The sequence below is a fragment of the Phalacrocorax aristotelis genome, chromosome 2 (genome assembly GCF_949628215.1).
Source record: "Phalacrocorax aristotelis chromosome 2, bGulAri2.1, whole genome shotgun sequence".
Taxonomy (NCBI): Eukaryota; Metazoa; Chordata; class Aves; order Suliformes; family Phalacrocoracidae; genus Phalacrocorax; species Phalacrocorax aristotelis.
The window spans coordinates 121,035,961-121,052,511 of NC_134277.1; the positions used below are offsets into that span (position 1 = coordinate 121,035,961).

General features: G+C 40.5%; 1 protein-coding gene across 2 annotated transcripts in view; it reads left to right on the forward strand.

Annotated features, from left to right (window-relative positions):
* Positions 1-10,112, forward strand: part of ASXL3 (ASXL transcriptional regulator 3) — a 132,285-nt gene extending 122,173 nt beyond the window's left edge. For both annotated transcript variants that reach the window (XM_075084955.1, XM_075084954.1), the window contains one exon: positions 1,394-10,112. In XM_075084955.1, the coding sequence (XP_074941056.1) occupies positions 1,394-5,071 (3,678 nt within the window). In that variant the 3' untranslated portion in view covers positions 5,072-10,112. The remainder of the gene's footprint in view (positions 1-1,393) is intronic.
* Positions 10,113-16,551: the final 6,439 nt, after the last annotated feature.

Below are 16,551 nucleotides of genomic sequence, written 5' to 3' on the forward strand. Positions count from 1 at the left end.
CTAGGAAAAGTGAAGTATTCCAGCCCTCCTGACCAGCATAGAGTTGTACAGTTATATAAATGGTTATATATTCCAATACCATCTTAATATTGATTTCCACTGATCTCTTATGGAAAATCAGATGCTGTCAGTCTTGCACAGTCTTTAGAACTGAATCTCCCTGAAGCTTCCAGCCAGTGAATGAGAATACTGAAAAATCGGCAAGCATTTCGAAAGAATAATTTTGGACAATCAAGTCTAGTATGTTTTTTGTGTAAGAAATATTTGGCTCTTGGGTCATCTCACCAACAAACCCCTGTCTTTTGTAATCAAAAGAGGAAAAAGAACCTCAGTTCTCCTAAATCATTCTGCTATATGGCTCTCATTTCCTGTCATAACTTATGACTACTTTTTCTACAAACATGACCTAGTTTCTTCTCAGTTCCTTTAAGAAGAGAAGTCACATCATTAACCACTAAGTCCTATTACTGTGGACAGCCGGTAAACATATGTCCCTTTTAAGAAATTGAAATGGGTTTTTTGCCTACCTTTGGGTATTCTGAGAGAGTATATGACTTACAAAGTGGTCCCAGGACTCTTAATCTCTAATCCTGAAAACAGATGTGCCTAACTGGAAACATACTAATAATCCCAGTGATTTTGCAGGTTATTATTTTGCTTAAAGTTTTAGGTATTTAAAACTTTAATATTTGCATTTTTAATATTTGGAGGTTTGAGGATTTCATTTTTGAAATGCAGTAGTGTAGGAGGTATCCTAGGGCTGTACTAAAGCGTGTCTTTTAAAATAGCAAGTGAGGAAGGGAAAGGCATATTCTTTGGTGATTCACTTCTTTTATACCACTACTCTAAAGCGCTCGGTGGTGTAACATGAAAAACAGGCTCAGTGGAGACGCTGCTCATTCCTATCTAAAGGCAAGATTTGTTGTCTGGTATATGAGCGAAAGACAGGCTGTTCCCAATGTCTTAGTCATTGGAGACCAAGGAGCAAAAGCACTACATGATCGTAATTTTTTCACACATTTGCAGCGAGTACTTAGTTGTAGGCTTTTTTCCAGTATCACTGCACTAGGCTTGTTGATCTTCTGAGTTAGATATACTGCATATAAAACAGGTCGGACAAATTATATCAGATAAGCATCATGTTGTCATCCAGTTCGGTCTTTCTTCCTGTCAGAAGGATCAGTGTGAGTAGGCTAACACAGGTGTCAGTTATTCATGCTGGAGGATGATAAAATACTCAAGTGCAAATATCATTAATTTTTAGCATTTTCCTGTCCAGCTGCACTGAACAGTAATTTCCTTCATTACCTTTCTCTGACCCTTTAAGAGACAGCTGGTGACTTTAGCGAGTCGATGACCTCATTAAAATTATTGGGTTTTTTTCTTCCTTTAGATTCAGCTTTCAAAAATTGGACCACCTTTCATCATCAAGAGCCAACCTGTTTCTAAACCAGAACCTCGAGTTTCCCCAAGTACATCGGTCAGCAGTGGGAGAAACACTGGGGCTAGAACTCTCGCAGATATCAAAGCAAGAGCTCAGCAAGCAAGAGCCCAAAGAGAAGCTGCAGCTGCAGCAGCCGTGGCAGCAGCTGCAAGCATAGTCTCTGGAGCAATGGGGACCCCATGCGAAGGTGGGAAGACAAGAACACTGGCACACATCAAGGAGCAAACAAAGGCCAAGCTATTTGCAAAGCATCAAGCCAGAGCTCATTTACTCCAGACTAATAAAGAATCAAAGTCGCAGTTCAGCTCAAAGGAAAGTACCTCATCTCTGGAAATACCAACTTCTACTGACACGAAGATCGAAGGTTCTACCGGTGTCATTATAGTTAATCCCAACTGCAGGTCCCCTAGCAACAAGTCTGCTCACCACCGTGAGACTAACACTTTATTGCAGCAGCCACTTAACACAGCTACATTACCAGAAACTGCTACTGAGATATCTGTGCACAGTTCTGATGAAAATATACCTGTGCCACAATTGTGTGAGAAAATTATTTCATCTACCTCTACTGAAAGTAACAGTGTGCCAGTGCTTTATAATAAAAGTTCAGTCTCTGTGTCTGTTTGCAGCACTGCTATGTCTGGAGCAATTAAAGAACTTTCTTTTGCAAGTTCTGTTGATAAATCCTCTGTTTTAATGTCTGTTGACAGTGCAAACACAGCAGTTTCAGCTTGTAATATAAATATGCTGAAAACCATCCAAGGGGCTGATACTCCATGCATAACCGTTGGACCAAAATGTATTGATAACAGTAATGTACCAGTCTCCATAGACAGTACAGTCTTATCAAATGCCATCGATGACAAAAGGTTGCCGATACCAAGTAGCAATGCGAATAATGCAGTCTCCAGTCATTATGCCACTGTGCCAGCTTCATCTATTGCAAATAATTTGCCAAATCATCTCTCTGGTAGTTCTGTACTGATTCCCCCAGTGGGGACTACCAACAGATTTTCTTCTGATAAGATAGCCATAACTGGGTGTAATGAGCAAAGCACTGTCTCCATTCACACTACCGTTAGGTCAGCTTTAAGTTGCAATGAGGCCCTTGCAGTAGCAGATTCTGTTGCAAGACCGCCCATTTCAATGTTTACTGGTAACATGGTGACAATAAGCTCTTACGATAACGCTACTAAGTTGAACGCTGATCTCTTAGAAAAAAGCTCTGGAGCACGAAACCGAATGGATCTCTCTGGTAAATCGCAGCCAGTGAGCTTTACACAAACTGCCATGAATAGGTCTATACCTTGCAAAGTCATTGTTGACCACACTACAAATCTGAATTCCAGTCTGTCACTTCCTTCTTCTATTGAAAATGCAGAGAACAGCATTGACCTGCAGAGCAGACCTGTAAGGACAGAAGCTGCCTTACAAAGTATAGCCTGTCCTCAGGTGTCTGTCATAAGCAGGCCTGAAGTGGTCTCTAGTGAAAGCCTTGAGCACAGTTCCAGCTTTATCACCATTACAGCAAAGCAAGACAGCAAGAACTTGCAGGCAGGCTGTTCAAGTCTTCGAGAAGTGCCTCTTGCTCCTCAAGAGAAATTAATTGAGGTGGTTACTCCCAGCCAAGCTTTTGCTGAGCAATTAAGAGGTCCTTCAGCATTTAAAAATGAAGCAGATGCTGCTTGTGCCAATCAGTATAACACTAACAATAGAATTTGTTGGCATGATGAAGAGGCAATGAGTACAGACCAGCCAGTGGTCAGCCATCTTAACTCCGGTAAGCATAAGGAATATGCAGAGCAAAACTGCTTAAAACATGTCAAAACCGAACCTTCCAGTTACACGCAAATGTCAGAACTGCAATCCAGGAGTCTGTTGACAAGCGTTGCTGTTCCTGTTAAAGCAGAAACTAATGAGTCTGACAAGTGCTTCAGGATGGACACTGAGGATTTTACAGGACCTGAAATGCCTGCCCAGGCTGCAGAAATGGCCACAAGTGCGCAGCCGCCGCAGACATCCAAGACATCCGTTGCGGACTCCATGGAAGACTCCCTGTCCCTGACAACAGAAACCCTAAAGAGAGTTACCAGTGCCGGGGGCTCTAGCTGTCGCTTGTCGTCAGTGGAGGCCAACAATCCTTTAGTGACACAGTTACTGCAAGGCAATCTGCCTTTAGAGAAAGTGCTGCCGCAGCCCAGATCAGGAGCCAAACTAGAAATTAACAGGCTTCCCTTGCCTTTGCAAACTACCTCAGTATGTAAAACAGCAGTGTCCGAGAGAAATATTGTTGAACACCCTTCCAGCTCTCCTAATCCAGATGGTAAAGGATTTACAGCAGGCAGCATAGCCCCGCTACAAATCAGAAAGCGTGAAAACCATCCGAAAAAGAGGATGGCCAGGACTGTAGGGGAACATGCTCAAATTAAATGTGAGCCTGGGAAGGTGTCAATGGACACAGATGTTAAAGTGGCTCCCTGTGTAATTAGTTCCACCATGAATCAGCTAGGGCATGGTCAGCCATTTAAGCAGGAGTGGCTGAACAAACATGCTATTCAGAGCCGAATCGCTCACAGCCCAGAGATCAAGCAGCAGAAGAGGCCGTTGCCTTCATGCAGTTTCCAGCAGAGCTTATTTCACATTGATAAAAATGGCAGCTTTCATGCAGAAGCTAGTACCTCACATAGACAGCATTTTTACCAAATGTCCATGGCTGCAAGAGGCCCCATTCCTACAGCAGCTTTGTTGCAAACTACTTCAAAAGGCCCACCTGGCTGCAACGCATTTGCTTTTAGCAGACACCTGGAACAGAAGGGCTTGGGAGATGTGAATATATCTACAGCAGCTCACCAGCTGAGGCTAGGAAGTGTTTTTTCCCCTAATATTCAAATTAAGGAAGGTGATGACATTGCCAGTGCCTCTCAAACTCTGCAGAGTAAAACATTAGTGCATCCCCCTCCTCCCCCTCCGCCCCTGCCACCTCCTCCCCCTCCTCACCCAAATGCAGAAGTCCCCTCTGATCAAAAACAACCGACAGTTACTATGGAAACCACTAAAAGACTTAGTTGGCCTCAGCCAGCAAGCATCTGTAGCAATATAAAATCTGAACCTATTTCTTTTGAGGAAGGTTTGAACAGCAGCTGCGAACTGGGCATGAAACAAGCTTCCTATGATCAGAACGAAGTGAAAGAACAGTTAAAAGCGTTTGCATTAAAAAATGCAGATTTCTCTTCCTATTTACTTTCTGAGCCACAGAAGCCTTTTACCCAACTTGCTGCTCAGAAAATACAGACGCAGCACCCGCAGCAGCAGCAGCAGCAGCAGCAGCTCTGTGGAAATTATCCAACAATACATTTCGGTAGCACAAGCTTCAAAAGGGCAGCATCTGCAATTGAGAAATCGATTGGGATTTTAGGAAGCGGCTCAAACACGGCCACAGGCCTGTCTAACCAGAACGCGCAGATCCCGGTTCAGAAATTTGCTGACAGTAGCAATGCCGATGAACTGGAACTGAAATGCTCTTGCAGGCTGAAAGCCATGATCGTGTGCAAAGGCTGTGGAGCCTTCTGTCATGATGATTGCATAGGGCCTTCCAAACTGTGTGTAGCTTGTCTGGTTGTACGGTAGGAACCGAATCAAAGATGCAGTATCCCTTATCAGCACGGGAGAGCAGGACAAAGGAAAGGAGAAATTGGAACAGTTTAGGCCACTAATGGTTTGCAATTAGTTGATTGATGTTTTGTTTTGTTTTGTTTTTTCTTCCACATGGTGCTTTCAGAATTTAGTTATTCCTGCCTGAGTGCCATTTTCTGGAAGAAGAGGAAACCTGTAGAAGTAGTTTTAAAAAAAAAATAGCCTTGTTACTGAAGTTTCTATGAGCTCTCTTGCTGTGCTAAAAAAAAAAAAAAAGGCATTAATGCATGTCATTCGTAGCTTTTATTTATTTGCACAAAGTGCAGCACGTTTTTTCTCCACTTTTTGATAGTTGATACAAGCAGCAGGCTAAAGATCAGTGGAAGAATAACTGCAAGAAGTGGAGTAACTATGCAGAATGAATAACACACTGAATAGCGACTGTTTCGAGTGGGGTAGTAGTAAGGTGTGGGGTATAGGCCTTTGTAGGTTCTAAGTCAGTTTGCAGTTTTTCTGCCGATAGGATTGTTTTCTTCAATTGACTTTCACTATCTAGGGCTAAAATATAGTCACTTCACCTAGGAAAAAAAAAAAAAAAACAAAAAACAAAAAAAAGACATTTACTTGTTAGAGTTTCCTTACATGCCTGCCAGGGACTATGGACCTCAGATCTTACTCATTATCTCTTCTTGTTGATTCCTTGAGAAAGATTTGTACATGTGATGGGTTAGTGGGACCAACACTGGAATCGCATTGGCTTCAGTAGAATCTGGAGAAAGTAACTTCTCTACTGGAGACTAGAAACTTGTTTTCCTGTTTCCCGTTTAAATATTCTTTATTTGTATTTGTCTCTCTAATCTGCCCACTTGGTTTGTCAGTCCCAAATATATATAGATTATATATACACTTACATATATATATATATATATATATGGTCAGACTTATGTAATAGGTTCTGGATGTTTTAGCCTTTCCATGGCCTAAAAATGATGCGTTCTTATGATGAATGAATAAGGAAAGATTCTAACTGCGTATTGGTTGAATATTAGATTATCAGTTGTTCTTCCTCTTACGTGAGTTACTCTATTTAAATAACATCTCAGAGTTTTGCCATTTAAAGTAATTCTTAGAATTACTTACAACACTGACTTTTTTTTCCCCCCGAAGGAATTCAGACCCCTTACTCTACGTTTTAGAAATTTGGAAGCAAAAAGGCATTTTTAAAAGGGATACTGCATCTTTAAAGTAACCTTCAGTATTTATCCAGTACTGTATTTACATTTAGGACTATAGCTGTATTCCAGATGCGCTAGCCACCATAACAGCAGAGAACAAAAACAATAATTTTGGGGCCCTATTCACCTAAAAGGAAAATATTATAAAGGGATAAAGCACATGCAGTTGCTGGGGAGATGAAAATACCTTGGGTTTTTTTACTCCCGCTTCAAGAACACAAAATGTGGAGTGCAAGTCATCCATCTGCCAATGTGTGGTTGGGTCTGCCCAAATGTCAGCGTCAGAGAGAAATGTTATTTTTACCATTCCAGTAGAACCTCACTAATCCAAAGACCTTACAGTCTGCTCAAGAAAACTGATTTTCCTTCCACAATTTTCAGAGAGCAATGTGGTAAGAATGTGTGAGATGTAATACTGCTTGGATTTTGTGATGCATTTACGGTTGCGTTCTGAATTATTAATGTGAATGATAGAACTACATATAGAAAATAAAAAGTATACTACATTTTACACTACACTTTTTTATATGATCTTTGTTTGCATATTTATTCATCAGCTGTAACCTGTCTCCCTGAGCGGGTTACATTGCCAGGTGCATATTAGTGAGGTTCTACTGAATGGAGGAACCACATTTATTTTCTTGTGGGGACCATTTTCACAAACATGATAAATACCATTTATTGTCTTAAAAGTGAGCTGGAATATCTACAGCATACATTCCTGTCATAGGAAGCTCTATGGTGCACCTTGATGTTCTCTCTTATTGTAATTAGCAACATATCAATATTATTTTTGACACTGTGTGGTACAAAGGCCATTTATAATTACACTAACAAATTTGTTGCTGATACAATAATATATTTTTTCTATACAAAAGTGCTCCTTAATATGACATGTGAGTTAAGAAAAGGCTTCTCAGCACTTTCAGGTCTTCTGGTAGGAAAATAAGTAGGAAAACAAGCAAAAACCTAAAAGCAACCACATGAAAATGAGCATCCAGTGCTACGCCAGCTGCTGGCAGAACCGTGACTGGAAAATACTCATGAGTAAGCATGAGTGTAGTCAGTTAATGCATATCAAATTCATACTTGAGGAGCCTTTGTATCGGAATTGTATTGCATTGTATTTATACTTGGTAGGATACTTCTATTTAAAATAAAGAGAGCAAACAGTCTTAGACGTCTAGTAACCTATGTTTATATAAGCCTGCTGGGAATCCTTATTTCTAGCTCAGGTGTTCCTGTCCACAGCACATAAGTCAATATTTGTTTGTACTTGCATCTTGAAATACTTCTTGTATTGACTGACATAATACAGAAATAAATTCCAGCCGCAAAATAGTTTTACTTTGTTCGAAGGATGAGAGTGTGACTAATGCGGTAGGTAACTCATTCATGTCATACTGTCTTTTTTGTGTCAGGATTGCAACTTGCATGTGTGAGGTCACGATAAAGTGTTATTTAAAATGGCATTAGACTGGATGGTGCTATGCTATATTAGACAACCGACCAAATTCTTCAGTAGTGCAGTTCCACTCCTTTCATTCTGGAGTCATTGGAGGTGCACCAGGAATAAATTTGACCAGTTAGTTAGCGGCAGTCGTGAAGTGTTGTTACAGGTTATAGTTTTAGGGTATTAAAATACCCGAAAGCAACTGTGGTGATACAGGAGCCTGACTGAATCCCAGTGTGAGTGAAAACCTTACTTGGACTCTGGTATCACACAAATGCTTGGGGGGGAGTGACCCTTGGTCTTCAATAAGAACACAGTCACATTTAGAGGTTAATTTTGACTTACTTCTTTTTTTGTGTGTGTTTAATTGTCCACGTTTCAGGCCCAACATCGTTGTGTTTGCTAATGACCATGCAGTTTGCACCATGGGGTGTTAATAGTTTATGCACTGAAAAGTGGTGAAAGAATTGCTTAAGAACACACTGCTCTGTGTTTGCGTGTACGTACGTATGTGTCCCACTGTCCCGCATGTATAATTTACCTTTTTTAAAAAAAAAAAAAAATCTCTGAAGTTGTTCCCCCACTCCTACCCCTGGAGCAGCACTTTTGGGTGAGAGGGAGAAACACTCTTTTTTTCTTTCCTCCCTCTTTATTGTTTTAATTGCGTACCTGTGAGATACGCAGATAACGTTAGGGCATTTGCAGTGTGTGTGTTCGTGTGTTTCTGTACTGAACAGACTTTCCAAGCAGAAACTCCCTTTGAAACAATGTTTTAAAAAAATTATTAAGAAATGGTGAACTGGATGCTCCCTGTTTGCATTTTATTTATCTGCTGAGGTCTAGTACATGAAATAGCATTTAAAAGACAAAAATTAAAGGTTGAGCCATAAAGCAAGAGGTATATTCTCTGTACTATAGACTTTCTCCTTGAGGGTGGTGCATGTTGTCAGGGTAAGCTACAGAACGTGCAGATGGTTTTTCAGGGCCCTGCAATTCCTCGCACAGTTTTTAAGCTGGTGCATATGGTGCTTTATAATGCAATTTCTGAAGTAAAATTACCTTATGCTGCACCCCCTTCCCCTTATAAACACACGCACAATTTCAGAATAGTTATTGTAGCCTCTGGTTTAGCAGTTTCTCCAAGGTGTGGTGAAGTACCAGGATAAACACTCGAGATGAGCTGAGAAGTGTCACCGAGAGGGATCATTTTAGCTGACACACGTGAACGGCCCTGCTCTGGACACTGAATGACTTCTGCAGTCTCCTGGCAGCAGCGCAGCGGTTTGTCTTCCGTGGCTCTGCAGAACACTGGGGGGGGGGAAGCAACAAAACGTTCAGTGGATTTATCATGGACCTGTGTAGCTAAATGTTTCTGAATCTATGAAATCCTGTTGTCTTCGGTCATCATGCTTTGTCACTGTAAAACCAACGAAGAAAAAAGAAAAGCATTTTTTAGTCTAATTTAAGGAGCTGCTTCTTTTATAGCACATAATATTTCGCTTTGTACTATATTTGATAGTTAAAGAATAATTTAGTCCGTAGAATAACTTTGTTGTATTTGTACTGTTCATGAATGTTACAAGAAAAGTGCTTTACTTTGTTGCCATAATTCTCTTGTACTGCTGTAAAATATTTTTTCTGCTTTAAGGAAACTTAACTCGATTCACATTTTCAGTACAGGGTTTTTTGTGTGTATGTATTTTTTTTTTGTCAGTATTCTGAATGTTTACATCTGTTCGACATTAGCCATTCTATGCCTTTATGGGGCAGTATTACTCCTGCAGTATAACAGCAATGTGAAATCCACTCGTACCTAACATGCATGAGAAATACAGATTTATTGGGGAGATCCCTAACGTGCATAGATATTTTTTCTATCTGCATTCAGTGAAGTAAATACCCTCCTTCAGTCCTCTACCAAAGAAAATATTATTCCCACAGGACAAGCTCGGAAAGTGGTTCTCTGAATCTTCAGAAGGGGGTGTAGCTGGTTTCAGCAGGATTGCTACCGTTCAATGCTGTTATGCTTCGCTTTGTTACCCCACCAGACGTGACTGGGAGAAACAAGCATTTTAGCAATTTTTTTGTTTCAAGACAGTGTTTTGTTTAGAATTCAGGGATCATGCTTTCTTTAATGGTGCTGTTCGTTTTATTTTTTTTTTAAGAAAACAACATTTTGTTGCCTACGGAAATGACCATTCACAAAACCATAAATTAAATAAAATAATTTGTCTTCATAACTTCTCTCTTCTCCCTTTCCTTTTCCCCTTCCTTAACCCTTGAAAATAACAACTTGGGCTTCAATATTAAAATATTCTGGAAAAAAAAATAAAGAGATAAAATAATATTTGTCATTCATTTATTTATTTTATGTTCAGTGCCTTTAGGCAGGAGATACTGCTTGTGCACACCCGTTGTCTGTACAGGTTGGTGAAATAGAACTGTGGGAGAATAATCGGTCCTTTGTAAAGGATTTTTAAATGATGTAAGACATAGTCTGAATAACTTCTGATACTCAAGTATTAATCGTCTTACACTAGTAAAATAAAACTAGATGTTGTATATGAAGTTGTTGTAAGTAGAATAGTTTGTGGATGAAAGAGATGATACTGCTTTGGGTAGTTAATGCCGGGTGTATTTTGGTACTTTGCCTCTGTCTGCAACCGAGTCCAGAACGTGCTTAACAGCTCCGCATCCAGGCATACACCTCCCTCATTTCCCGTCCCCACAGCAGAAGAAATTAAATGTCCGTAGTACACAAATGGCTGCCGGTCCAAGTTACGTTCCTCAAACCAGTTATCCTGTGCAGTCTGGAAGGCCTTCCTGAAATGGGAATTCAGTAGCCATTATATTAAAAATAAATTTAAAAAAAGTTTTCAGCATTTTACCCTGCAAAGAGAGCTTCAAGTACTGGTGGTTAGGGTGAAAGTGTTACAGGGTGGGCAACAAATAGCTTTTTCATAGGCCTGCTCAGAAATACCAGGGCAGCACTTCTTAAACACCACCTTTTGCCCAGCTTCCTATTATTACTTCGGTTGTGGTGCCTTCTGAGGGTCTTGTCAGCGGTGAATGGCAGCCCCTTCTGCCAAAATCTGCCCAAATTCAGAAAGCAGACGCTGCCATTCTATGTAGTTTATAATCCAATGATCTTTTTTTCATATCTAGTACCCACCTGGCAAACTCCCTCAGCTAGTGCTGTCGTGCAGCTTGCTTAAGTCCTGCTTAGATATTTGTCTTTGCATGGGGCTGTACAAAATCAGGGACCAGCTCTGCTTCTGACAGCAATAGCTTTTCAAGGTAATTTCTTTTCAAAAGTTTTCATCTAAGCAATGGAATGCAATCAGTTCCTTAAATCTGTATTAGCTGGGTATTCACTTTTATCCTTTTCCTTCTTTTTACTTTTTAAAACCTGTAAAATATTTCTGCAAAGTTTTATTCGATCTTAAAAAATAAATTTTTGGCTCTTCTGTGGTGTTAGCTAAAGACCTTGTCAGTATTATTAAGTTAAGCCTTGTGATTTAAGTCCCCCTGCTTTCCTTAGGTCAGCCCAGACTTGCCGTATCAGTTCAGCCAGAAGATGGCATTGGGAGAAAACATGCTGCTGTGGTCTCTTGGCGCAGAGAAAACCAACCACTAATACACAGGGTTTTTGGGTTTGTCTGTCTTCAGTGTGGAGCTGTTGTAGTGAAAACAAGCCCACCTGCCCTGCTGCTTCCCTCCCCCCATCCTGGAACTCAGCTTTCCATAGAAATGATGCCCTGAAGCTCACATCATCCTTTCCTCCACTTGGCACCCTCCGAGTTGTGTGGTCTATGGAAGTGAAGTACCGATACACTGGAAAAAATTCTTCCCCAGGCCAGAGCCACGGGATTTTTATTTTTCCTGCTGCTTCCTTTGCCACTCGTAGATGAAGAGAGACAGCGACACAGCTCTTTGTATCAAGGCGCTTCACAAATAAATACGAAGGTGTTACCGCTGCTCGGTGTGCAGGGGTGTGCTGTTGTCAAGCCTGGCCTGTGCCGCATGGCATGGCTTGCAGCTGAGGGACCAACAACTTTGTGCACCACCACCTTGGAGACAGGTTGCTGTGATAAGGAAGGCAGAGGGAGTTAAAGGCACTGATACTTGCTGGTACCTGCTTGTGCAGACAGAGAACGTTATTAGTACGGCTGTTTTTTACAGAAAGTGAGCTAGACGTAGACAGGCAAGCAGCATTTGTTGAGACGATTCAGACTCCTGGACACTGATACTCTACAAATACACAACAGACACTGACTAGAGGAGTTTGTTACATCTCAGTTAAGTGACAACCGTTTACTTTTAAGTACTGAAAGGTCATGCTCCCTGCTCGGGAGGTGCCTATTGACTCACCAGCAGTGATGAAGTCAGCAGCTGTATTGGGGAAAAATACCTGGATTGTGCTTTTTGGAAGCTGTGGACACCCTGGATAATTGCGAATTTCTGTGTACAGCTGACCTTCCAGAAGCCCTTCTGTTCTGTGTCCTTTGTCCTGATCTCATAGAGCTTAGTTCAGCCTTCACTCTTATCTCCATGTCTTTCCAATAAGCAGCTGAGAGCTTTCTTCCAATATCTCTGAGCATCCTCATGTATCCACCGCCAGGGCAGAGGATAGTTTAAGATCCCAGATAGAAAAGGCACATCAGAAAATAAGCTGAATTTATTGGATAATAGACTTCTATTAATAGGAAATATTTTTATGTTGAGTAAATAAATGACTATTGATATTAATATAAAGGAGATATACTTTTTTTTTTTAATAATGGGCCTTGCTGTAAAAAGTCTTATTTGCTTCTGATTCTTTCCCAACTGCTCAGATCCATCCTGCAAATCACTTCTTCATGCCCCCTTATCATGAACTCTCACCCTATCATCCATCATGCAGAATCTTTACTACTGATGTGTGCATTTCTGGCTTTTAAAGGAGCAAATCTGGGCGATGGTGGAGAGACTTGTACACAGTGCCTCATCCTTCACTTGTTTACTTGTGCATTGTGCAGCATGGAATGGAGTCTTTGGGGAAAAGAATAAAATTAGCTGTGAAAATACAGTAATCCCAACATATGTTCCTTGACTTCCTTTAGGTTATTGAGTAGAAAAGTCCAAGCCTCGGATTTTTTAATGTGTGAGGAGGAGCTGACCCATAGCAGCCAGAACAGATCAGAGTCCTGGGTTCCATCCAGAAGTAAGCATTTACAGTTCAACAAGTCCAAATAAATGATCTCAGAGTATTAGCAAAACACAGCCAACACAGATAGTCTGTCACTGAAAAGAAGCATGGATAAGGAGAGAGTCAGCGCAAGACTAGTGAAAAAGAAGTTTAGTTACGTTTTTGGAACAAGTGATCCTGCCAATCATATTAAAATTTCAGTATCTCTATAGAATTGCAAATATTAAGGACATCTTTTGTAGCTCTACATTGGGAGTGATATTTAAGTATTTAAGGAAAAACAGATCCACAGCTATTTGATAGTATAAAATTACAACACTCGATGGCTAGGTTCTTAAAAATGGCTGATTGAAGGTATTCTACAACCCTTCTGGTTAGGAAATTTAAAAGCTACTGTATGCTCAGCATTTTTAAAATTAAGGATCTTTGTTTTGGTTTCCTGAAATAGGGATTTCAGAGCCTTACTTTCCTGATTCTAAAAGTCCTTGCCTGCATTGCCAGGAAAGTCTGATTTAAGTTCTTTGCTGTTTAGGACAGTTCAAAAAGTAGAAATACATTCAGAGTCACCTATTTCTGTTAAGTCTGTCACGCTACCTCAAACAGAATTAGACTCGGAGGGGAAAATCTGCTTTTGTCTTTTGGGTTCCGTTAAAATCAAATGAAAGGGTGGTGAAAATAGGCCTGCAATTCAAGGGACTTTGTAGAGTATTACTGGACTTGAGGAACAGACCTTTTCCCTTCTGCATCTTCGAAATATTCAGATAAATAATACCAAGAACTTTATGAAGTGTGTAGGTGACAGTAAAGAGGAATGATTTGTACACCTGTGCCAATGGTACTTGAATATTTAATAAAAAAGGGTTTATAGAGACTTAGGCAGAAAATGAAATGATGCTTGGGAGTAATAGAAAGAAATACATGTGAGGTGTCAGTCACAGGGGGTTCTTCTCTCTGACATCTGATTGTGACATGGTTAAAAAAAGAATGATTATACGTAAGGACTACCAAAGGAGAGTAAGGTATTAGGGAAGTGGGCCATGATATAAGTTTAAATCAGGATTAAATATTAGGGTATTTCTGGTGCTTCAAAAAAAAGGCTCATTTTATTCATACACAATCTGAAAAATAGGTTTGCCAGAAATCTGAAGGCCAACTTGCCCCTGCTGTCCCACAGCGAGCGCAGACTGCTGGTGGTGGTGGTGTGCCTCACCCACTCCGCAGGGCCTCCGTTCATGGAGACAGTTTGTTTCAGCACTTCACTGTTCTTAAAATTAGAGAGCTTATCCTAATGTTTAACCCAAATCTCCCTTGCTGCTGTTTAAGCCCATTCAGTCTTATCTACGCTTCACAGGCATTGAAAATAACTTTTTCCTTTCCTCTTTCCAACAGTCTATTAGATAGTTAGGATGTTAATTTGTCTCTCTTCATTTTCCATTGTTTAAGCTAAACAATCCTAATATTCAGCCTTTCTTTGTAGGTCATGTTTTTCAACCTCCTACCATTTTTTTTGATCTTCTGTGGACTCTCTCCAGTTAGGACAAATCCTTTTTGCCATTCAGTTTCTGAGAGTGACTACATTATCTCAGCTGAGGCTGAGCAGAGAGGTAGGACTGGTCTGCATGCCTTAGAGGCTAAAATTCTGCTCCTGTGCCCCAGAACAGTGTTTGTTTTGTCCATGGCCTGTTTGACTCAGGCTCAGGCTGGTCCCAGTAACCCCTGCATCCTCCCCGGTAAAACTGCTTCCAGCTGCTTCTTCCCCATTCTGTATTTGAACACTTCATTATTTCTAAGTGTAGAATACTCTGTTTGTCAGCACATAGTGCTATCCTAAGCTTTTAAACCATCACCCGAGCTTCTTAAGATCATCTTAAATTCCGATCTCATCAGCCAACAAGCTAATAGTATTTCCCAGGCAGGTATCATCTGCAAATTCAGAAAAACAGGACCACAGTATCATAGGGTAATTCCTGTTGGAAGGGCCCTCAGTAGGTCATTGAGCCCAGCCTCCCACTCAGAACTCACTGTTCCATCATCCAGCTCATTAACTAAAATGCTGGGAGGAACTGGAGCCTTGCCAGAACTGACTCTGCTGTGGTTGCTGCTACAACTGTGTGAGAATGGTTTTCCACCCACTTTTGACTAACTGAGTAACAGTTTTGTCTAGACCATATTTTTCCGGTTTACTTATGAAAATGTCATGGAAGTAGTGCTGAAAGCTTTACTGAAACTGAGACGTGACATCTACTCAGTCCGTGGTGCCTGTCGCTCTGTCATGGAAGGACGTTAGAGTGGTTTGACCCAGCTTCTTGCTAAATTCATGCTGACCATAGCTGGTTTACTTTGTATCCCTGAGGGTGCTTATAAACCATTAACTTGTGCTAGCATTTTACCAGAGAGTGAAATAAAGCTGGTGATACTAATTCCTTCCACTCCTCCTTTTCCCTTTTTTGAAGTATAAGTGGCGATTATGTTATCCTTACCCAGTCTTCCTTCCATTACCCATTCTCACAAGTTCTGGGAGATAATTCCTGATGGCCCTGTAACTGAATCAGCTACCCATTCAAGTGCCTTCCAATGACATCCATTATGCCCACCTCCGTTTAAAACATATAGTTCATACCAGTGCACTCTAACCTTTTCAAGGCTGTGATCGTACCCTTTTGTCTCTGGTACCAATTGTGTCAATTATCTGATGATAGTCCACCATTTTTAGGGATGGCTTTCCCTCTCCATTAAGTAGCTGATCAACTGCCACCTTGGTGTTCCTCTTACCGCTGATGTATTTCGAGAGTGACTTTTTTGTTGTTTTTAATGTCTTTTGCTAGTCAAATCTTACTTCGTGCTTGGCCTTTCTGATTTCACCCTCGCATGCCTGTACTATAGGTCGCCATTTTCTGTGTACTACCTTTCCTCAAGGAAAGGAGTGCTCATGAGAAAGTGTTATTGAAAGTCCTCTGGCTATAGATATCCCTCCTCTGCAGTAAAATTTACTTACTTCTTCAAAACTTCGGTTGAATTGAAAAAGAAACACAGTCTGTAAGGTCATCCTAAACTAAATTTAATAACACCTGTCAACCATTATTAAGAAGTTCTAAATTTTAAAAGATCAAATGGATTTCAAGATCTTCAAGATCAATAATATACAATACACAAGAGATGAACTGTGGCATTAAGCTCATAAGGACACATTATGAAGAAAACAGTACTTTGACACAGCATGTTTTTATCAAACTACAGCTGGTGCTGAAACAAGTAGAGGGCTATCTACTGAATATCAGAGAATGAGCTGAAAAACTAACTGTAGTAAACCAATGAAGTAATTAATAACGAGCATAATGTCTGTATAGTTTTAAAATGTAGAACCTAATAGGTTAAATCCATTTTACACACTTTACAAAATAAACGTTTCAAAGGACTACTTCACCTGCCTTAATGAGCGAATTAGCATTAGCTTCACGTTGTTATCTTGCTACACATTTTGCAGAATTTAGTATTTTTTTCAGATTTTCTGTGGCTAGTTATTTGCCCCAGTGTTAGAAAGTGTAAATGGGCACTGCTTCACAAGTACTGTATTTTAGATCAATTTTGTGTTTGTTTT